This window comes from Myotis nattereri (assembly GCF_964212035.1).
Source record: "Myotis nattereri genome assembly, chromosome: 7".
Lineage (NCBI taxonomy): Eukaryota > Metazoa > Chordata > Mammalia > Chiroptera > Vespertilionidae > Myotis > Myotis nattereri.
The window spans coordinates 86,808,687-86,832,403 of NC_138082.1; the positions used below are offsets into that span (position 1 = coordinate 86,808,687).

Genomic DNA, 23,717 nt, shown 5'->3' on the forward strand with positions numbered 1-23,717 from the left:
AGGCTGAGATCGCCTGCGAACACAAGCATTCCTCTTCCCGTGCACAGAGCACTCCATGACCTGGGCTTGCCAGGCGCCCTGCCGGCAGTTCTTACAACTGTTGCAATTCAAGAGAGCCAGGGGCCTGGGAAAGGCTGGGCAGCCTGGCTGGACAGGGGACAGGAGGCTGGGGGAGGCCGGGCGCAAGGACACCGCGCACACCGCCCCCTGCCGGCTCCTCGCAGTGCTACAAGCAGGAGCACAAAGCTTACCTCCACCTGAGGACAGTCATGGCCCCATTTCGTGGACAAATGAAGTGTGGAGATGCGAGTCCCTGTGCCTTAAAGGGGCTAAGAACTGTCTCTCCGTCACACACTGGGTTGGGGGAGGGCAACCCTCTCAGGCCGGAACTCTGCTCCCTCCTACGGAAGGCCGGGCCCCCCATGCACCCACTTTGATTCTACAGATGGTCCTGATCCTCCGGTGGTGAATGTAAACCCCCGAGCGACCTGGGACTGCCAGGGGTGGCAGAGGTCCCCTCGCAGTGCCACTCGCTCTGCGGCAGGTCTGCCAGCACCGGAGTGAGGACGGCACGTACTTTTTTATCTTCAAGGCAATGGATTTCTGAAGTCCTTCCAACTCTGCTTCCATTCAACATAAACCACACGGGGTAGTGTGTTCAATGGTGACAACTGCAGGTCAGAACTCTCCTCTCCAAATACCCAGAGTATTTGTTTACTAGATGAGAATAAGCAGTAGTTCCTCCCTCACACAGACACAAGGAATGGAATGTGCCACAAAAGTTTGGCCTGTTAGCTATGGCTTATCTAATACTATTGGCTTAATAAAAGTGACTTCTTTACTAGTGATTAAAAAAAAACACCAACTACCAAATTAGATCCCCCCCACATCTTTTTAGAATATTTCCTTATTACCATCATGATTCAAGGATAGAATATTTGGAAAAAAAACTAATAATAGTTCATTCTGATACTCAATATTAGATTAAAAAATAATCAGCGCTGACTTCTCCCCTTCAGTGTGGAAAGCCACTATCATGGCGGCCGCAAGCGCACAGGCCCAGAGAACGGGCGCTTCCAGAGCCTGAGAGACCGCCTCCTCGGGAGCTGGCGACAGGTCCATTCTCCCAGTGAGTGCAAGAGTTCCTTTCTCTTAGAGTTTACCTGGTAGGAAGTATATTGCCTATTTGAATATTTCCAGTGATGTGATGTCGTGAGGCCGTTTTTCCTACTTGGGGCAGTTTTAGTTGAGAAAAACATTTCTCTAAATGAGTACAAACTGGGCTCAGCCCATCCGGCTAGTTAGGCACTGACTAGGACACAGGCTTTTAAAAAAGAAAGGCCCAGCGGGCGTGGCTCAGTGGTGAGCGTCACCCTGTGAACCAGGAGGTCACGATCAGGGCACATGCCTGGGTTTCAGGCTTGATCTCCAGTGGGGGGCGTGCAGGAGGCAGCCGATCAAGGATTCTCTCTCATCATTGATGTTTCTATCTCTCTCTCCCTCTCCCTTCCTCTCTGAAATCAATAAAACTATATTTAAGAAAGAAAAAAAGAAACTACATAACTAAGTAATTCCCTAAAGAATTTTTCAACCAAAAAACTATTTAGGCCACACTTGGAGGTTTTAATATAGAAAATAAATCTCTTCATTTCTTCTACTGACCTGTAACCCTAGCAGTAAACATTAAAGTTAAGCCAATTAAGAATGAATGATGATCTGGAAAAAATAAAATTTTTATTAATTTAGGGATCCATGAGATTAATACTTAGCTCTAATAAATTATGCTAGCAGCTCCCAACAATCTTTTACTTAGACTATTAGCACAATTAATAAAATACTTAATTTGTTTTACCTTTTGCTTATTACCTAGAGAGTGTACCACCCTGATAATGAAATCGTTAAAACATATGATCTGTGTATTATGAAAGAACAGATTTCCCATTGATGGTGCAAGTATCACTTCCAGAAGCAACAATTTATAGCCAGAGAACTCTGTGACTTTGCTGCTAGCACTGACCCTGGGCCACTGAAGACAATCACACACTGTGACACACACAGAGATGTTAGCATGAAAAACAAGTGGCCGGCGAGCCTCAGCCACGCCTGTGGAAAGGCAGGCACATTCCCCTGAGTTCCTGGTCTCCAATGTCTCGTTAGAGTGGCTTGCTGCTGAATCATGACAACAGCCCAGACTGGGAGTCGGAACATCGGACTTTAACCTACTTAGAGGCTGGGAGGGGGACTTTGGGATGAATAAACGTAAGGCAATAGCAACAGTGGGACACTATTACTATAAGCGGGTAGAACACTTTGTTTCACCAAGAGCAAAGTACAAGTTTGATATATCCCAAAATGTTTATACGAGCACCTGAGGGACTGAGGAGAAGTTCACCGGTAAGAACAGAGGAGTCAGGGAGACGCTTGATTGTGTAAAAATAAAATTTAAGGCTCTTACGTTTTGATTATCTTCCTACTAGAGAGGTAATCCTTAAAGGGAAAATGGCATACTTGCAGCATTTTCTTATAATTTTAAGATCTTGATGTCAGCAACCCTTAAGACACAGCCCCTTAATTCTTGCTGTCAGTGATCCCAAAGACCTGGACTTCTTGTAGACAGCACAGCATGCACGGCGCTGGCAGGTCCAGGTGGGGGTCCTGGGGGCCTCCAGCACATGCCGGGTCCCCAGAGCCACCTGAGACGGCTGCGACCCTGGCCGGGAGGAGCAGTGTTAACCACCGGTCCCGAGGCAGAGACACTGCCTTAGACTCTGCAAAGCCAGTGCTCACTGAGTCTGAAATGCTGCTCCAAGTTCAGCTCTCGGGTTCTTACTCCCTCCTCCAGAGCAGCAGCCTGCTGCAAACATGAGCCCAGAACGACAGCAACTATGCTTGCAATGGGCGCTGGGCTGGAAACTACCCCAGGCTATGTGTGGGTGGGCTCGGAGGGCTTGTGTAGGTGACTAAACATCCTCTTCAAGGGCTCCCACCGCTTCGAGGACTGGCGATGAGTTTCTAACGATTTCTATGTGTAGCAGTGCTAAATGTAACTTCTTAGCTTCAAAACCTTTAAGGTATTGGACTGTGCTCAGAGTTAGAAGAAACTCAGAGAACATTCAGTACAAATCACGCGTTTCATTGTAGATGTTGCCCAAAATTATTCAGTTAAGATTTGGCTGAGGACTGGAATCCATGATCTCCTGATACCCATACATTTTCTGGTATTAAGCTTGGTAAAAACCGTAAAAATAGGCTACACTTCTGTGTCTTCACTTCTGTCGAATCCCATTACCTTGGAGACAGGCCCCCGTGGGAACAGTTGGTAGGTGAGGTCAGGGGGCTGGTCCTGCTGCTGTTGTGTCGGGAGGGAGTCCGGCCAATTGTGTTGCTCGGAGAGCTCTGGGGTGAAGGCAGAATAAGCATCATTACTCCAGGGCTAAACAGAGAATATGGCCCACTTTTCCCTTGGCCTTTTCACCCACATGTGTCTACACGGGCACAATTTGTACAATCAGAAAGATTCTTTTTCCAAATCCTCGGGGCCAATTTTAAGTGCATATTAAACAAAAAATGGATGACTTTCATATAGGCATTCCTGAGACCGAATAACTGATGCCAGCTGTGCTAGAGTAACAGACACAATTGAGCATTTACATCTCTACAGTATAAAAAAGTATGTAACTGATTGAATAACCTAACTTAAGAAAATGGCCATATTGCCCTGGCCGGTGTGGCTATTGGTTGAACATCATCCTAAGCATTGAAAGGGGCCGGTGTGATTCCCGGTCAGGGCACAGGCCTGGGTTTCGGGCTCAATCCCCAGTAGGAGATGTGCAGAAGGCAGCCGATCAATGTTTCGCTCTCACATCAATGTCTCTCTCTCAATCCCTCCCTCCCTCCATTCCCCTCTCTCTAAAAATCAATTAAAAAATCTTTCAGAAAAAGAAAATGGCTGCATTTACTTTTTTTTAAAAAAAGTCTTCACCCAAGGATATTTTTTACATTGACTTTATTTTTTTGGAGAGAAAGTAGAGGAGGAAGGAAGGGAGAGACGAGGGAGAGATGAGGGAGAGACGAGGGAGAGACGAGAGAGAGAGAAGAAAAGAGAAGAGAAGAGAAAACACTGATGTAAGCGAGACTATCAATTGGTTGCCTCCTGCATGCACCCCAATGGGGCCAGGGATTGAGCCTGTGACCCAGAATCGAAGCCCCAACCCCTTGGTCCACAGGCTGACGCTCTAACCATTTAGCAAACAGGCCAGGGTGAAAATGGCCATATTTAAATACCAGGTTCATTCATTCATTGGGAATATGGCAAGATTAAAACTGGTCTCCCACTCTTGAGACAACCACAGTCTATTAAAAGAGAGTAAGCAAGCTGGCTGTTAGAGCAAGCTGTAGACGAGGGACACAGAGAGGCCATGACCAGTACACAAAGGCACCAACATGGCGAAGCACTCACCACACTGGTGTTACTGGAATTCTTGAGGTGGTTATGCAGGAGTTTGGTGGCACCATCCTGGAATGTTTTGGGCAAGGCACCAAGCAACATAGTAAATTCAGGAGTGTTCAATTCAAACAGCGATATTAGCACAATCTGTGCAGCCTAGGAAAAGAAGACATGATGAATTTATGGAGTGTCCAACAGCATATCTTGGTCAAAATGTTCATGAAAATTGTTTTTAAAAGAAAACATTTTTATATGAATAAAATAAATAATAAAAGGACATCTTTGCTATTAAAAAACAAAAATAAAATGTACCTGGAAAAAAATTATATCAACTCTAAATAGTGTTACTTCAACCTGGAAAAGAAGTCCTGGTGCATTTAACGCCCCGGCCTTGAGCCTCCGTAGCACGTTCATAATAAACTCCGAAAGCTTCCCTGTGCTGTCGAGCACCAGGAATGAAGCTGGTGAAGACACACAACACGCTTCTAAGCAAGCTCCCGAGTCCCCTCAACCCCACTCCTAGTGACTGAGAAATACTAGAAAAAGGCAGCTCAAGTGCATCTGGAAACTCCCACGTTCACCCCTCTGAACTGGAGAGAGAGTGCGAAGCAAAGCAGAATCACATGATACAAATGAAAAATGTATTCTCCTGCCTTTCAGAAAACGTTCTACCTCTGCGTGCTAGTGGGACAACATACTGCAGGACTGCTTGCACCACTGCAGTGGCAGGTGGGGAAAAGCAATCAGCCGAAGCCATAGCAGCCACGCGAGGCTCGAACTCCTCCAGCAAGCTCTGGTGCTGGGGAGGCAGCCGGCACTCTTAGCCTAAACACAACGCCTAAGGAATTGGTTACATAGGTTTGATTTAGAAAAACTATGCCAAAGAACATTTTACTAAGTACTAACTGGCATTTCTTACAAATTTCTAAGAGTCAAAAGAAAGGAAAGAACACTATGAAAATCTTTTGACTAAAAGCATAAATTTATTTTTCTTAAGACTGTAACTTTTAGGATTGCAGTAATTATTGTGAATATTTTCCCCATGATATATAATATTACACCCCCCCCCAAAAAAAAAAAAAATCTGCTGAGAAATTCTTTGGAAATAAGCATCACAAAATATTTCAATGCTTTTACAATGTGAAAATTTTTGGTACAGTAAAGACAAAATTGATGTTTATGCCTGGAGAAAGAAAAAAAAAATCCAAAGACCCAAATGTATTTAACCAAAAATAAAAATTAATTATGAATGTTAAAACATCAGTAGGATGTTCTTTACAGAATAATCAAAAATTACTTTTCAATATGTCAAACATATCTATAATGATTCACTACACATAGCATTTGGCAAAAGTATCTTACTTTTTCTCTTGACCTGCAAACAGGCGTTAGTAACCTTTCCATTCCAATTAAATCACAACAGGCCAGTTGCTTTCATGACAGGACCAAAATGTTACTATAATTGTACTAAAATATACAGTTCTCTATTTCATTATTGTATCATTCTTAATAAATCATTATCTGGAAGAATCCATTTCACCACCCATTTAATATACTCGTAACATGATTTCAATGTTTACGTAAGAGCAAATTCCAAAAAAAAAAAAAAAACATGCAAAGCAACCTGTGCATTTTAAAACACATTGGATTAGATGTTAGGAAAAGTGCATGCAGAAAAAACTGCACTTCAAAGAGAAAGGAAGAAGCAGACTTAATTTAGCAGGGCAGGAAATCAATGCTGACCAAAATCTAGTAAGAAAGTTTAGGCAACTACTTTTTTGTTGACGGAAAATGACATTTGAAAATTATAAAATGGAAATAGTACAACCTTCCCAAACATGATATCCAATGCCACAAACTTACTTGAGGTTCTACATGAAGTAAATTACAAAATGAGTGGGATCTTTCAGGACCACGCAGGCTGCAAGATGATGGGCCTAGAAGGGTGCTGATTCCTGGCTACTTAACATCAGTGACTTTCCGTCATGGGGGCGGGGGGGGGGGGGCGGCGGGGGGGGGGGGGGGCGTGCAGCAGATCTAACTTTGACCCACCAATGAACTTTCTCTCAATAATAAAAAGTTGAATTTCTTTAGGAAATCAAATAAAAAGAAAGGGAATTTTGAAAACGTAACTCGATGGACAGATGGTATATGTGTGTGATTTACATATAGAAATAAATACAATTTATTTTTATATTTTCCAAAATATAAAATGCATATGATTTTATACAGTTCACAAAAGTTATGCCTTAGGTTAAAGCTATTTTCAAAATAAAATATTTTTCTAATGAGATTCAAGCTCCAGAAATGGATAAAAAGTGAAATTTAAATATATTATTTTAAAAATATTTTAAATCATAGTTTCAAAAGGAATCAAAGTATATGGTCCTAAGATATTTTATCTACAACCCTCTGTGTCAGTGAGAAGTTAGAATACTAGAGTCCAAGAAGAAAACTGAGCTGTATTTGTCATGACCATCAATATCCTCTCACTAAAGAAATAATTCCAAATACGGGGATGAGTTGGAGAGACGCATTGGAAAAAGCCTGGGCATGGCTCCCCTTCAGTAACGAATCAAGAGGAGCAGGTTCCTGTGCCACCTCTGAACTCGTGCCTTCCGCAAAAGGCACTGAGTAGCCACACAACCTCCAGAGAGCCGCTGGCTTCTTCTAATGAACAGCTGGGACGATTTATTTTAACGATTCAGTAACAGCTGAAAGAAGAAATGATTCCCGTTCACGCCCCTACACAGAATGTGGGGGGTGAGGGTGAAGGGTTCTTCCAATGTTACGGCTGCTGTGTGAGAGCCCCCCGGTTACCCGCTGTGCACCTCACAGCAGAAAATAACCCTTCTGGACAGGGGGTCCCGGAGCTCTGGCAAATGCTTCAGGGGAAACTTAAAATTGGGGAGGAAGAGGAGTTTGCTGTTTAAGCAACTATTACTATGCCCTTCAGATTGTCATTAAAATTACTTTAGAAAATCACAAAGAGTTGGTACTGGAAAACTGTTAGGCATTTCTTACTTAGAAATGTCCCTTACTGGTCCATGAACATAGGGTAGCACTGGACGTGGCTATTTCTTTGGAAAGGGAGTTAATCATAAAAACATACCAAACACAAACATTTCCGCAGCTTCACACACACTCACATAGAATTATATTAATTTTAGATTTCTTCAAAATCTCCTGTCTCCACAAGGGTAATCAGTATTAATATTCTAAAGTGCAAACAGCAAAATATCTTTTCAAATCAGCACAGTTTTAAATCTACCTGTTTACAATTTTCTTCCAAGTTTCCTTCTCCGCGCCCAGAGCAGGTTGAAGCTGACCTAGTGGGGAAATCCTCACCTACGCGACTACGCTGCCGCGGGGACTACAACAGGAAAGGCAGGGGGATTCGTCAGAGAAGCAGAAGTGCTTACATAAAGCATGGTTACCGGGAGCTGGAAAAGCATTCGGCTCCTTTTAGAAAATGTCCTACACATAGGATCCAAAAGCTAAGATTAAGGAGAACAGTAACAGTAGCAACTCCCAGGTTTAAACCTCGATCGTTTGCTAGGCCCTTGGCAATTGAGATCCTTCCTGGAAGGAGCAGTCTTCTTGCCCTAGTGCGGAAACAGGTCAGAGGTCAAAGTGAGACCGGAAAGGGCAGTCACAGCTAAGCTGAGATGAATCAATGGCAAAATCCTTAGCTTTTAGTAGGCCACACTGCCAATCTATAATTGGTAATTTAACATTTCTTCAATTTTTGAAATTTCAACTTTTAAAGGCTATTTATATGCTTTTCCTGCTCCAGGAACAGCCTCTTTTCTTTGCCATCTTCATTTCCCACATTTCTCACAACATTTGGGGGCTAATCTGTTATGTCCTCTGACAAAGCAGATGCTATATGTTAGAGAATCACATATGATAAAGCAAAGGGATTCTGAATCCTAAAATACAAACATATTGTTCAAATTCTACTGTCATTACCACCCTCCCTTTAACTGATGAGAAATCTTCCTAATGCCAGGAAAAAATTGGTTTTCAATTTGTTCCACTACCAGCAACAACAAAACCAAAACAATCCTCAAGCAGTAGCAGCAAGAGCTACAACAGCAAACGAAGCACCTTCAGCTCTATCCTCCCAATAATGTCTAAAGCAAGTGTTATTATTCTCATTTTACAAATAAGTAAAAGGAATTCAGAGGTTAAATTACTTGCTCATGTCACTAAAGAGTGACAGAGGCAGCCCTGGCCTGGCGGCTCAGTGGGTACAGTGTCAGCCTGTGCACTGAAAGGTTACAGGTTGGAGTCCCGGTATGTACCTGGCCCCGGTCGGGGCATGTGCAGGAGGCAGCCAATCAATGTGTCTCTCTCACATCAATGTTTTTCTTTCTTCCTCTCTCTCTCTTTTTTAAAAAAATATTTTTATTGACTTCAGAGAGAAAAGGAGTGGGAGAAAGACATAGAAACATCAATGATGAGAGAGAAGAGAGAATCATTGATTGGCTGCCTCCTGCACACTCCCTACTGAGGATCAAGCCTGCAATCTGGGCATGTGCCCTTGAATGGAATCAAACCCGGACCCTTCAGTCCGCAGGCCGACGCTCTATCCACTGAGCCAAATTGGCCAGGGCTCTTTCTTCCTCTCTTGTTCCCTCTCCCCTTCCCTCCCTTCCACTCTCCCTAAAAAAATCAATGGAAAAATAAAAATATCCTTGGGTGAGGATTAACAAGAAAATAACCTGTTTTATCTTTTATAGCTTTAAAATGATAATAACAATTTTAGATCTTAGAACAGAGTAATAAATAATCACAATTTCTAACTATTTTTTATTTAGCTACTACATTCATGTAGACCAGTGGTTCTCAAATTTCCTAATGCTGCGGCCCTTTAATACAGTTCCTCATGTTGTGGTGACCCCCAATTTCATCGTTACAAATTGAACATAATTAAAGCATAGTGATTAATCATAAAAATAATATGTCATTATATATGTGTTTTCCGATGGTCTTAGGTGACCCCTGTGAAAGGGTCGTTCAACCCCAAAGGGGTCGCGACCCACAGGTTGAGAACCACTGCTGTAGTCAGTCTTTCAAATACATCTCCATTGCTGGGTAAGGCAGCTGCATCACCTACAACAGTTATATTATATAATGTAGAATGATGGTACCTGAAAACACAGCATTCGTGTAAAGCGACTCTGGGAAGACTTACCCGGCAGTGCCCTGATGTGTGGGCAAGTAGTTTGGGGCAGAGGACACCTATTTGAATCGGGTTGCAGCGCTTACTCATTGGTGCTGGGCAGGCACAACGGAAAGCCTTCACAGATGGCTCCCAGAAAGCGAAGGTGCATCTGCTAAGTTGAACCTTATCATGACTGGCAGGTAGTTTATAAAGCTCCCTACTTAGCCAGGTAACTATGAAAGATTCCTGCCAACCCACTTGGTAAGCCAAACACTGAGAAGGCCCACGGTTCCTGTCTCCTGCTGCACAAGCCTGCACAGTCCCCTCCTGCAGACGGAGCACGGCCGAGCTGTAGAGGGCTGAAGGGACTCTGCAGATGTAACTGAACCCGGCTGGGTTGGGGTACGAGGAGCTGCTCCCTCTGGCTGTTTTAAAGATTCTCTGTCTTCACCTCTCAATGGTTTTATTGTGATGTGTCTAGGTGAGGCTCCTTTGAAATCCTACTTGGAGTTTCCTGAGCTGCTTAGCTGTATAGATTGTTTCAACAAATTTGGGACATTATTTCTTCAAATACTCTCCTGCTGGCTTTAAAGAAGGCTGTTGCCATGTTGTGGAGACAATCAGGTGACAGGAGATGGCAAATAGCCTCTACGACAGTGGTTCTCAACATTTCCTCATGTTGTGACCCAACCGTAAAATTATTTTTGTTGCTACTTCAGAACTGTAATGTTGCTACTGTTATGAATCGTAATGTAAATATCTGATATGCAGGATGGTCTTAGGCGACCCCTGTGAAAGGGTCATTCGACCGCCAAAGGGGCCGTGACTCACAGGTTGAGAACCCCTGCTCTATGAGCTGAAAACGCCCCCTGTTGACAGTCAGCAAGAAAGCAGGCCCGTCAGCCCTATGCCTGGAAGGAACTGGATCTGGCCAAGCACCAGGAAGCTGGAAGAGGAGTGTGGCCTAGAAGAGGTGGAAGACCCAGACCACACCTTGACTTTAGCCTGGTAAGGACTCGAGCAGAGGACCCAGAGGACACATGCCACAAAACTACAAGATAATAAATGTGTGTAGTTTCGAGCTGTTAAGTTTGTGGTAGTTATGTAAGAGAAAACTAATAAAGCAGTCAAAGAGGGGAACTTCCAAGATGTGATTTTGAAAATAATAGCTTCAAAATGTTACTTGAATTCAGCTAATTTCTCTAGGGGTGTTTAGCATTCATTAATTCATTCACAGTAGTTATTAAATGCCTACTTTGTTCCTGTAGGTATTGTGCTGGGTGCTGAGCACACAAGGTGAGCGAGAGCAGGTAGGCAGGGAAGGCACAGGGGAACAGCAGAGCCTGGCCTCGTCTTGAAGATACAGATTGCCAACTAGTCAAGATTGGGTACCAGGTCAGGACGACATCTGCAACCTGTATGTCTTGAGGTTCAGACCCAGGGTAAAAATCTAAAATAATGGGTCTCAATTCTGTATATTAAAAATCAGCCAAGAATGGAGGGAATCCAATTAGACACAAAACAATGTTCCTGCTCTACACCATACCAATTAAGTCAAATTACCCAGGTAGAATCCAGGTATTCAGGTTGATTTTAACTGTAACCAGGATTAGAACCTTAATGTAATTAAGGATTAGAACCTTAATGTAAAGCTTTTCAAACTCCTCTGAACATCAAAATTATTGTCCCAGAACCTGGGTTTGAACCCGGTCTGAAGGTGAGGTATTTTGTCCTCCCGATGGAGAGGGGAGTGAGGGCACCAGCAGCAGATGCCAGCGAGATGAGGCTTTGTGAAAAGCACTGCATGACCCAAAGTAACTGAAATGAAGTGCTGAAGATCAAACAGTAAATGAACTCTGTGATTACTGGCAATAAATTTAATATCCTGACCATATTTGACTTAAGCTAGTATTAAAATAAGTTGAATGTTGTGCAGCACCAGGCCAGATAAACCAAGGAAAAACTTCCTGTAATGTCGTGATTAGAAGTTAGGATGATAAATCCTAGTTCACAGTTTTAATGTGCATGTCCAGAGAAAATGGAGAGTATGTTCAGAGTTAGTTGCTTCCATTCAGGCCCTTGTTATGGTAATGGGAAGTCTAAAGTATGTTTCAGGAGGGAATACTTCAATAACTCAATTACAAAAGCACACTCTCACATAGATGCACATATACTTACATGCTATTACTAAAGATAGAAGGCTGTACTTAAGGGTTTTGTATTTACTGGCTGATCTGTGATTTTGAAAACTACAGCAGAAATATCGGTTTTTGAGCCCTATTCTGTTTGGCTCAGTGGATAGAGCTGTCAGCCTGTGGTCTGAAGGGTCCCAGGTTCGATTCTGGTCAAGGGCACTTGCCCGGGTTACGGGCTCAATCCCCAGTAGGGGGCTTGCAGGAGGCAACTAATCAATGATTCTCTCTGATCACTGATGTTTCTATCTCTCTCTCCTTCTTCCTTCCTCTCTGAAATAAAAATATATTTTAAAAAAAAGAAATACCAGTGTTTTACTTACAAATCCACCAAATCATTTAACCACCTCCCATTGTACCTCTCTAATCCAAAGCTGGCTTAATGCTTAAAATAAAGGTTGCCAGTGAAATGCTCTTTTGGATACATGTTGAGAAATTTTACAAAAGGATCATCAATCAAAAATATTAATATCAGAAAAACAATTTTAAATAAGTGCTTTAATAAGACCTGCCTTTGTTGCTTTGACCTTGAACAACTTAGTTTATTACTATACAATGAATTGGAGAAGTACACGAACTGTGACCCTTCCAAAGAAACCTTTCAGAGAATTCTCCGATTCTTCTTCAAACCCGCAACCTGGGTATGTGCCCTGACTGGGATTTGAACCCGCAACACTTTGGTTCACAGGATGACGCTCCAACCAACCCAGCCGTACCAGCCAGGGCTCCTTGAGCTCCTTTAGAGAAGGAGCTGAGTGCTCGTTTGCATTTGAAAATATGTTAAGTATTCCTTGGAATCATCCTTTCCGTTATCCCTGCCGGGACCCAAGTGGTCCACATGATCAACTCTGCCCAAGGCCAAAGGATGGCTGGTAGGGGTGGCTGTGGAAGGAGGATGATACAGAAGAAAAAAAATGCCACCTTCATAATCATACACAAATAACCACAATCAAGTACTTTTAGTCTGAAAGCAGAAGTCTGGCTTTTAAAAGTACTACATATATATAAAGGCTAGTTAGTTTATATAGTGAGTAAAATAACAATAGCCACATGTGGGATTTAAGCTTAGAAGACCATGACACTGACAGGAAGAGAACAGTAGAAACAACACACACAGGAATGTCTGACATTTACTTTGGCGTATGATGGGTCAGGAATTGGTTGAACGCTCTACATATATTAATTAATCTTCATAATAGTCCTGAGGCAGAATACTGCCTAGTAATAGAAATAATAGTATCCTATGTTTTCTACTTAACAGGTCATTACAGAAGACAGTAGACACATGTTTCTCTTTGGGGGCTTAAAATACAACAAAACACCACCTTGGTATCAGGGTGTCTCAAATATACGAATTCTCCCTCCCTACCTCACTCCCCAAATCAGAGAGAGTGTTCCAAATGTGGCACAGAACAGGAAGGTTTGTGCTCTTTTTAAATTCAAGAATTCATTATATCTTAGCAAACATTCACCCACATTTTCCTATTAGGCCCCATATGGCCAGGTGGCCTTAGACCAGGGGTGGGCAACCCCTGGCACGCGTGCCAAACATGGCAAGCCAGTAACTTTTGCTGGCACATGAAACCCTCTCTTATAATTTTCCATTTACAATTTTTTTCTTAATATCGATTTTTTTATTTTTCAGATAAATTCAGTGTAGGTGCATCTTAGATAAATAAATAATTTTACATAACAAGTTATCTTAAAGACCATAGACATGGATTGACGAGAGAGGGGAAGAGCAATTTCTATGCCTCTGCCTTAACTCTTCCTGCCTTCCTAGATCTGACCAGCGTTTTGGTTTCATCCACATACGCTTGTGGATCAAGTCTCATAATAGGAGTAGCCTGACGGATGAAAGTAGTAGCTCGTGCATATCTCTGAAGGTCACGAAATATAAACCTGATGTAAAATCTCTGTCATCAGTGATGCAGCAGCAAAAAGTCCCACTGATAATATCAAATGGAGTCATAAAATTTTCTGTCGGACTATCAGTGTACATGTATGCATTAAAAAATAAATGTATTTTCATCATCATATACTGTGTTTTTGTCGCTCGAATGAATTTTATTATTTCTTCAAGGTTCTTCACATACGTACACCTTAAGAGATATCAAGTTGGCGTAACATGTTCTCAAAAAATTAGGGTTGGCACGCAGAAGAATTTTGAGTCAGAGATTTTGCAGGTTTTGGCATGCACTCACAAAAAGGTTGCCCACCCCTGCCTTAGACCTAAGTCTGTCTTGAAAGTACATGTCATAAAACTAACTTAAGGGAAACCGATTCCTTGTAAGAGACACTAACCTGCTTTCACATTAAAAAGATAAATAGATGCCTAAGACAACCATGAGCCTCTCATACAAGATGTGGGATCTTTAACATTCGCAAACTGGAGCGAGGGAGAGCTGGAGAGAGGAGAGAAGGAGCAGGAGACAACTCTCGGCTTTCCCAGAGGCGGGCCAGAGTCTGCCTGTGGGGTTGGGGGCTGGTGGGTCTGCAGTTTCAGGATAAGGCCCTTTCTCTGACGGTAGGACAGCCTGTCATAAGGCTGCGCTGCAGCGCCTGGGACGTACCTTTCTCACGTCGGAACTCTTTGGTTCTGTTGTCCAGGTTATAATTCTAGAAACAGCAAGCCTGGTCTCACTAGAGTTTATAAAGTCAATTGGATCCATCTGTCTGGCGAGAGACTCAATGTACTTCAGGATTGCAACTTTGACCTGAAAGATCCAATCATTACGAACATTAAGTACACTTTGTGAGTCTTTGAGTAGAATTCTTAACTGGTCATCAGAGAAAAGTAAACGCTACTGAAGCGACACCACCTTTCTGCTGGGTTTGTGGTTCCACATGGAGCCAGCATCCATCAGGACAGGAAGTGTGGGATGACTGAGAGTGAGTGTGGCACAGGAGTGCATGCAGCCTAATGCTCCTCGGTTCCAGAGCCGGCAGGGAAGGCGTGCCCCGCTCCTCACCTCGCTGCAGGACACGCAGAGGGCGGAGCTCTTGTGGGGAGGCCGAGGGATTTTGAGCTCTGCCAGGGACTGGGATGGCAAGTACAAGGCTGCAGCTAGTATTGCTTTTTAGACAGTCTAGGCCAGTGATGGCAAACCATTTAAGCTCGGCATGTCAGCATTTTGAAAAACCCTAACTTAACTCTGGTGCCGTGTCACATATAGAAATGTTTTGATATTTGCAACCATAGTAAAACAAAGACTTATATTTTTGATATTTATTTTACATATTTAAATGCCATTTAACAAAGAAAAATCAAAAAATGAGTTTGCGTGTCACCTCCGACATGTGTGTCATAGGTTTGCCATCACTGGGCTAGGCCATGTGTTGCAAGGCAGCACGTTCAGTAACCAAGCTGATACTCCGCCCTAACCTCTCCACTGATGTCCCAATTGGTTCTGACCTCAGGAGAAAAGGGCTGCTACTGACAGGGCCTGTCCTAAACCCCAATGATCAAAGAACAGGTGATGTACATGACTTAACTCACATGAACACATATCTTGCCTCCAATTTAGTCTTGTTATTACAGGTATGATTTTACAACAACATGTAACAAGTTAATTATCATATGTTAGAATGTAAATATTTTTTAAAATTCGAATAAGATACATGTATCTCAACAAATCAGAATTTTCTAGTTTAAATATTGTGACAGAGTAATAATACCCAAATGTTGGCAGGGATGCGGAACAACTAGAACTCTCATAAAATTGCTGGTAGGTATATAATACAACCATCTGAACAGTTTAAAATAAAGTTAAACGTATGCCTACCCAATAAATTAGCAATTTCTCTATTGAGTACGGAACCAAAAGAAATGAAAGCAAGTCCACAAAGAGGTGGACAAGAATGCCCCCAGCAGGCATATATGGAACCGGCAAATACAAGGGAACCGATGTCACATCTAGCGGCTGAATTGTAAGGACAAATCATTACCAACCTTGAGGTTAGGAGTCTGAGTTTGATCCACAATAAATCTCATCAAGATGTTAAATTGTTGATCAAATGGAAAGGAGTCCCTGGGTAAAAAGAAAAAAGTGCTTGTTCTTTAAGAAAAATTTGTAACAAAAAATAATGTAAAACCATATAAAAACAAAAAATAAACTGTTATAGATTAACATATGTAAATGCAAGCCTGTTCACATTTTTTAAACAGTACTTTTCAATTTATATTAAATACTAAAGTAACACACATTACAGAAAACATTTTTTAAAAGGAAGTCTTGTTAAACATCTCAAAACACATACTAAACTTACTTTGAGTATGCTAGTTTAAAAATAAATATGAAGCAATAAGGAAAATATTCGTACTTGTCTTCTAGGGGTCTGCTCAACTTCTCTCCAGCTTTCTAAATAATGCTTATCGGAAAACACTGCCTATTTCCAAATCTTAGTTTTACACCCTGATTAGGCAGCTTATAGCTGACCTCGCTTAAGCTAACTGCACTGTCCTCCTTCTGGTGAGGGCTTATAATCGCCACTTGGCATAATCACGAGAACAGCGCCTGTGGGGCATTCAGCGAAAACCCCCACATGCAACTACCGAACATATATAGGAACCGGGGCCCCTGCAGGCCCCTCCTGCTCCATTTCTTACTTGGTGCCAATCCCTTTCCTTTAGTCATCTCACACCTTTAGTCCAACTGAGTGACACTGAGGGCTCTCGCCTAGTGAAAAGTCAGTGCTCTATCCCCCTTAAAATGCTGCCATTACTAGTCTCAGTGTAAAACTGCATAATGGAGCCCATGTGGACTAACAGGAAAGATACTGCAATGCAAACATCTATTATAATTGAGGCTGAGCAATTGCACCGCTGTCCTGGGACTCTCTTAGAGACTTTTCTCAATCTACAGTAGTAATAAAAAAAAAAAAAGGATGCAGGTTCAAAACCATGAAAATCACAGGACAGATGTGACATTTAAATGAAATAATATAAGAAAAATGTAAAGTGCATGGCACATACTAGGTGCTAGTATTGGTAGCATTATAATCCTATCTAATAAAAGAGAAACATGGTAATTAGCGTACGACCGCTACCCTTCCCATTGGCTAATCAGGGCGATATGCAAATTAACTGCCAGCCAAGATGGCGGCCGGCAGCCAGGCAGCTTGAAACTAACATGAGGCTTGCTTGCTTCAGTGACGGAGGAAACCAACCTTCCCCGCCTGCCTTGCCGGCCTCTGAGGTTTCAGTTTGAAACATTGTAACAAATATAGAATCTAAACAAAACCCCTGAAACCTGCTTTCAGCGAGCCGGGATCTCAGAGCTGGAGTTATACATTGTTTCGATTATAGAACCCAAACAAACCAGATACCTGCTTTCACAGCAGAGGCCTCAGAGCTGGAGCCAGAGCTAAAGCTGGCCCAGAATAAAAAGAAAAAAGAAAAAAAAGAGCAGTTAGGAGCTTCAGCCCTCAGCCCCTCACCCAGACTGGCCAGGCACCCCGGTGGGGACCCCCACCCTTAAGGGTGTGTGATCAGCTCCAAACAGCCATCATCCCCTCACCCAGGCTGGCCAGGCACCCCAGTGGGGACCCCAACCTTGAAGGGTGTGTGACCAGCTGCAAACAGCCATCATCCCCTCACCCAGGCTGGCCAGGCAACCCAGTGGGGACCCCCACCCTGATCCATGACACCCTTCAGAGCAAACCAGCCAGCCGCACCCATGCACCAGGCCTCTATCCTATATAGTAAAAGGGTAATATGCCTCCAAGCACCGGGATCAGCGGAGCCGAGAGGCCTCCCGGCACCGGGATCAGCGTGACAGGGGGCAGCGCCCAAACCCCCTGATCGCCCTGCGGCTCTGTGTGTGACAGGGGGCGGGGCCACAACCTCCCTATCTGCCCTGCTCTGTTCGTGACAGGGGAAGGCGCCCCAACCTCCTGATCAGCCCTGCTCTGTGCCTGATACGGGGGAGCTCCCCAACCCCCTGATCGCCCTGCGGCTCTGTGTGTGACAGGGTGCGGTGACCCAACCCCCTGATCCGCCCTGTTGTGTGTGTGACGGGGGGGGGGGCGCCCCAACTACCCTATCGGCCCTACTCTGTGACAGGGGGGAGCTCCTCAACCCCCTGATGGGCCCTGCTCTGTGCGTGACAGGGGGGAGCTCCCCAACCGCCTGATCAACCATGCTCTGTGCGTGACAGGGTAAGGAGCCCCAACCCCGCCTGATGGGCCCTGCTCTGTGCGTGACAGGGGGCAGCGCCCCAACCCCCGCATTGGCCCTGCTCTGTGAGTGACGGGGGTGGTGCCCCAACCCCCCAATCGGCTCTACCCTGAGCGTGACTAAGGGTGGCATCGCAACCTCCCGATCCGCCCTGCTCTGTGCATGACAGGGGGCAGCGGCCCAACTCCCCAATCGGCCCTGCTCTGAGCCCGACCAGGGGCTGCACCTAGGGATTGGGCCTGCCCTCTGCCACCCGGGAGCAGGCCTAAGCCAGCAGGGCGTTATCACCCGAGGGGTCCCAGACTGCGAGAGGGCACAGGCCAGGCTGAGGGACCCCTCCTTCCCCCCGAGTGCACAAATTTTTGTGCACCGGGCCTCTAGTTATTAATAAGAAGTAAACTTGACCCAACAGCACATCCTTTTCTACCATCCAGGAAGCTGTGAGGACTATTTCTGGGAGCAAAGTACATGTTAGAATACATGATTTAAGTGACTCACATGGCTGTAAATTAAAGAAACGAGGTCAACAAACCACACACAAAATGTCTCTCCTTTCTTCTGTAGCAAATAACTGATGTGTTTAACCGGAAATGTGCCCTGTTAGCACAGCCGAAGGACAGGAAGCTGAGGCAGATTTGCAATCAGGTCTATTACCCGAGGAAGAGCTCGCAGCCAACACTGAGCCCCTGGATACGCACTGATCCCAGATAACCTTAAGCAGCTATACAACTCAGCTGCTGAGACAGGAATGATAAACATGCTTTAGAGACCAAGACCAAACACAAGGAGAACAAGATTCTTAAAGGAAAGAGACATCCAAAAAAGTTAACAGAAAGGAATAATTGTTTTTCTTAATCACCAAAGGATGGGAATATGATCGTAATATTCCTGCCATCCCCTAAAAATCTGAAACAAATCTTGTCATTCATAAATTTCCTTAAATTTAGCAAGTGACCTATAGGCCAAGTCGGGCTCACAATGTTTTATTTGGCTTTCACAATACCTAGTATGTGCCATGCACTTTACATTTTTCTTGTAGCATTTCATTTAAATTTCACATCTGTCCTGTAATTTTTGTAGTTTTGAACCTGCATCCCTTTTCTTTTTCATAAAAAAAAAAAAATTCTTGAATATGTTGCATTAATCCACATTTCTGACCTTCCTTGAAAAGTCTGGAACCACTGGGCCCAGGTTCCAACATGGCCACCACTGATCACACTTCTCCACATTATCCATAATCCTCCCCTCTTACCTACTTCACTCATTTTTATCACCTGGATCAGCCTAGCGCCTGCAGTCAATGCTTTATAAATCCATTGCTAAACTGAGGTACAGGGATGTTCCCTAATTCTGGTCTATATGTGGAATCTTAAAAAAGAACAAGCCAAACCCATAGAAACAGAGAGTCGAATGGTGGTTGTCAGTGGTTAGGAGGAGGAAATGAGATGTTGGTCAAAGGGTACAAACTTTCAGTTATAACATGAGCAAGTTCTGGGATCTAACGTACAGTGTGGTAATTATAGTTAACAATACTCTATTATACACCTGGAAGGTCCTAAAGACAATAGAGCTGAGATGTTCTCACCAACACAACAAAAAGATGATAATTATGTGATAATATATACATGAAACAAAATCATCACACTGTACACTTTAAACTTACACAATGTTCTATGCAACTACATCTCACAAGCTGGGGGGAAATGGTCTACTTCTGAAACACTTACCTTGTGACATCTAGAGCTTTCTGAACTTTCGCTTGCACAGATCCAAGTAAATCTGCCCCCATTTTCTTAAGTAATTGTGTGAGAAGAACAAAAAGCCAGTCTTGCAAATCATCCTTATGAATTATTATAAAATCAACAAGAGTCTCCAAAAACATACTGAAAACCTAGACACAAATAAAAACAGAACATTTCACATATTTAATTCAGAATTCCCTCCAAGGTCCCCAAACCATTAAAAATGCCTATACTGGCTTGGCCCAATCTCTTACAAGCTAGGTTAACACTGTTAACAACTGATCATATCACAGAAGACAAATGTATTAAAGAAAATTAGGGAAAAAGAATTGGAACTTACTCTCTGATGTGATTTCCACCGCAAACCAGGTCATGCAACAAAACAAATGCCTTTGTTAGTCCAGAGTGAATTAATACAATTTTCATGCAGTTTACTCAAAGACCTGAAATGGCTACAAGTTGATACCACACTCTCTCCTCCCTCAATACGCCTTTAAAATCCATACACAGAGAGAAATAACTTTGCTGAAAAGTATTAGTTTGTTGATTTATTTATCTTTAATGATTAGATTAATCTAGAGCAGCGGTTCTCAACCTGTGGGTCGCGATCCCTTTGGGGGTTGAACGACCCTTTCACAGGGATCACCTAAGACCATTGGAAAACACATATATAATTACATATTGTTTTTGTGATTAATCACTATGCTTTACTTATATTAAATTTCTAACAATGAAATTGGGGGTCACCACAACATGAGGAACTGTATTAAAGGGTCAAGGCATTAGGAAGGATGAGAACCACTGATCTAGAGTCATCTTTCTTTCTTTCTTTTTGGTTAAGCCTCACCCAAAGACATGTTTTTCATTGATCCCTAGAGAGAGTGTAAGGGAGGGGCAGAGACAGAGAGAGAAACATCGATGTGAGAGACACACATCAATTGGTTGCTTCCCGCACATGCCCCAACTGGGGCCAGAGATCAAGCCTGCAATTGAGGTATGTGCCCTTGAACAGAATCGAACCCGTGACCTTCAAGTCTGCTGGCTGATGCTTTAACCACAGAGCCATTCTGGCCAGGGTGGCGTTTTTCTTTCTTAAAAGAAAAACACACATTTAAATCATCATAATTCTATACTATTATTTTTCATTATCTATCATTAAAAAAATACTATGATAGGAAGACTTTCCATCAAGAAGAAAAAGTAGGTGTAGATACTGTGCTTGCCTCCTCCATGGCCACATCAAAACTACAACTAAATTATAGAACAACCATCACCGAAAACCATCTGAAGACTAGCTGATCAGAAGTCCTATAATAAAGGCTATAAAGAAAAGCCAGTGAGACTGGTAGGAGGGGTGGAGACCCAGAACAGGCTTGTCCAACATCCCTGAGTGAAGGTTAAGAATTGGGAGGGAGCTTTCCGTGCTACCCAGGGAGGGCTCCATACTGTGTTGTTCTCGGTTCCCACGTAACTTATAGGGAAACTTCTCACAATGACCGGAGCCCTTGGTGTCCTGCAAATGAAGGAGGAGGATGTCCTCAAGTTCCTTGCAGCAGGAACCCACTTAGGTGGCACCACCTTGACTTCCAAATGGAACAGTCCATCTACAAAAGGAACAGTGATGGCATCTACATCATCAATCTGAAGAGGACCTGGGAGAAGCTTCTGCTGGCAGCTCGTGCCATTGCTGCCATCGAAAACCCAGCTGACGTCAGTGTCATGTCGTCCAGGAATCCTGGCCAGCGAGCTGTGCTGAAGTTTGCTGCTGCCACTGGAGCCACTCCTACTGCCGGCCGCTTCACTCCTGGAACCTTCGCCAACCAGATGCAGGCAGCCTTCCGGGAGCCAAGACTTCTGGTGGCTACTGGCCCCAGGGCTGACCACCAGCCTCTCACAGAGGCGTCTTATGTTACCTTGCCCACCATCACTCTGTGCAACACAGACTCTCCTCTGCGCTATGTGGACATTTCCATCCCTTGCAACAAGGGGGCTCACTCAGTGGGTCTGATGAGGTGGATGCTGGCCCGGGAAGTACTCCATATGCGTGGCACTATCTCCCGTGAGCACCCACGGGAAGTCATGCCTGATCTTTACTTCTACAGAGATCCTGAAGAGACCGAAAAGGAAGAGCAGGCCGCTGCCGAAAAGGCTGTGGCCAAGGAGGAATTTCAGGGAGAATGGACTGCCCCTGCTCCTGAGTTCACTGCTGCCCAGCCTGAGGTTACAGACTGGTCTGAAGGCGTGGAGGTGCCCTCTGTACCCAACCCATTCAGCAGTTTCCTACTGAAGACTGGAGTGCTCAGCCTGCCACTGAAGACTGGTCTGCAGCCCCCACTGCTCAGAATGGGTAGGAACAACCACTGAGCAGTCCTAAGCTGTTCTTCCACAAATTCTTAACAGAACGGAAATAAGGCTGATGGAAAATAAACAGTTTCTAAAAAAAAAAAAAAAGAATTGGGAGGGATAACTAGGCCGTGGAGGACCTCCTAAGAAGCAAGAGGTCCCAGCCCCACACCGAGTTCCCCAGCCCAGGGCATCAGAGCCTGAAAAGTCCCTTACATCAGGCTGTAAAAACCAGCACTAATTGTGTCTGAGAAAGACAAGAGACTGCTAGAATGAAGGTGCTGCAGGTCTTAAAGGGGCCCACACAGGACTCACTTAACTCGGAGTTGCAGTGCAGCAGTAGTAGCTGGGATAGCTCTCTCCGGGACAAAAGCGCTGGCCACTGTTCCTTTGTTGATCCTCACCCCACCCAAGTGGCAGGTGCCGTCAAGTGCCAAGTCTGAACTCTCCATTAATCTGGCTAACGCTCTTCACTGCGCTCTGATGATTCCCTGAAACCCTGCCCCACCCAAGTTATGACCCTGGCCAGAACCCCTTGCAGGGGCTATTCCACACAAGCAGCTAAAATGGCATGCACTGTGGAATTTTCTAAGGTCTCTCAAAAATCCACAAACCCCAAACAAGCATCAGTTGGTCTCAGCATTCTCCATACTTCTTCCCAGGGAGCCCCAAGCCTACCACAGGAGGCTACCAACTACAGGTCAGTTTTTAGCTCCTAATAGGTAGCCCCTAAGCAGACACAGGCAGAAGTTGACATGGGCCTGCACTAGAGTCCTTCCCAAGAGTCCCAAGAACCAACACGCCTGGTGGCCAGGTTCAGACCACATCAGAGCACCACCGAACCACCTCCATAAACAACACACACAAAGAGAAGACTCAGCAGGCAGCAGAGCCCTGTTAAAGCAAATATTGCTCTGTGGGGTCAACCACTGCACAACAGCTGGCCCACTGTAGTCATGGCCAGTCCTCATAGCCAGTTATCCTGAGGGTCAATCTCACACGCTGATGTGCCAACAGCAATCAAGGCTAAATTACAACAGGAAATGATACACAAAACCCACACAAGGGAGCACCCTGCTCAGGTGTCCAGGAAGTCCACCACAGGACCTGAAAGGACACCTATTACTTAAGGCCACTGTCAACTGGGAGATGTAGCAGCTCTACCTAATACATACAAACAGGGGGAAGCAGCCAAAATAAGGAGAAAAAGAAACATGTCTCAAATGAAAGAACTGGACAAAACTCCAGAAAAATAATTAAATGAAATGAAGGCCAGCAATGTACCAGATTGAGTTCAAAACACTGCTAATAAGAATGCTCCATGAATTTATAGGAAGAATAGATAATCTCAGTGTGAACTTCAACAAAGAGACAGGAAACATAAAAAAAGAGTTAAAAAATATATTAAAAAAAGAACTAGTCAGAAATAAAGAATACCATAACTGAAATGAAAAGTACATTACATAGAATCAACAGCAGATTAGAAAAACCAGAGGACTGAATCAGCAACATGGAAGAAAAGGTTGTGGAAAACAACCCATTAGAAAGCAAAAAGAAGGAAAAAAAATTAAGGATAGTTGAAGCCAGTGGTTGCCAACTGGTGGTCCATGGACCATGGTGGTCTGTGAGGTCTGAAAGGTTGGCG

The 23,717-nt window shown here is 43.9% G+C and overlaps 2 protein-coding genes across 2 annotated transcripts in view; one reads left to right on the forward strand and one right to left on the reverse strand.

The window, feature by feature from the left end:
• Positions 1–23,717, reverse strand: part of CLASP1 (cytoplasmic linker associated protein 1) — a 273,563-nt gene that overhangs the window by 56,396 nt on the left and 193,450 nt on the right. The window contains exons 29-33 of the mRNA XM_081096080.1: positions 19,715–19,878; positions 15,762–15,840; positions 14,383–14,526; positions 4,460–4,603; positions 3,290–3,396 (exon numbers count right to left, since the gene is read on the reverse strand). Coding sequence (XP_080952206.1) covers positions 3,290–3,396; positions 4,460–4,603; positions 14,383–14,526; positions 15,762–15,840; positions 19,715–19,878 — 638 coding nt within the window. The remainder of the gene's footprint in view (positions 1–3,289; positions 3,397–4,459; positions 4,604–14,382; positions 14,527–15,761; positions 15,841–19,714; positions 19,879–23,717) is intronic.
• Positions 20,570–22,299, forward strand: LOC308522481 (small ribosomal subunit protein uS2-like). Its single transcript, XM_081095970.1, has one exon. The coding sequence runs from the start codon at positions 21,320–21,322 to the stop codon at positions 22,091–22,093; it is 774 nt and encodes a 257-aa protein (XP_080952096.1). The 5' UTR covers positions 20,570–21,319; the 3' UTR covers positions 22,094–22,299.

Coding starts and splice junctions, on each gene's coding strand:
- LOC308522481 (XM_081095970.1), top strand. CDS start 21,320: ATGGAACAGTCCATCTACAAAAGGAACAGTGATGGCATCTACATCATC.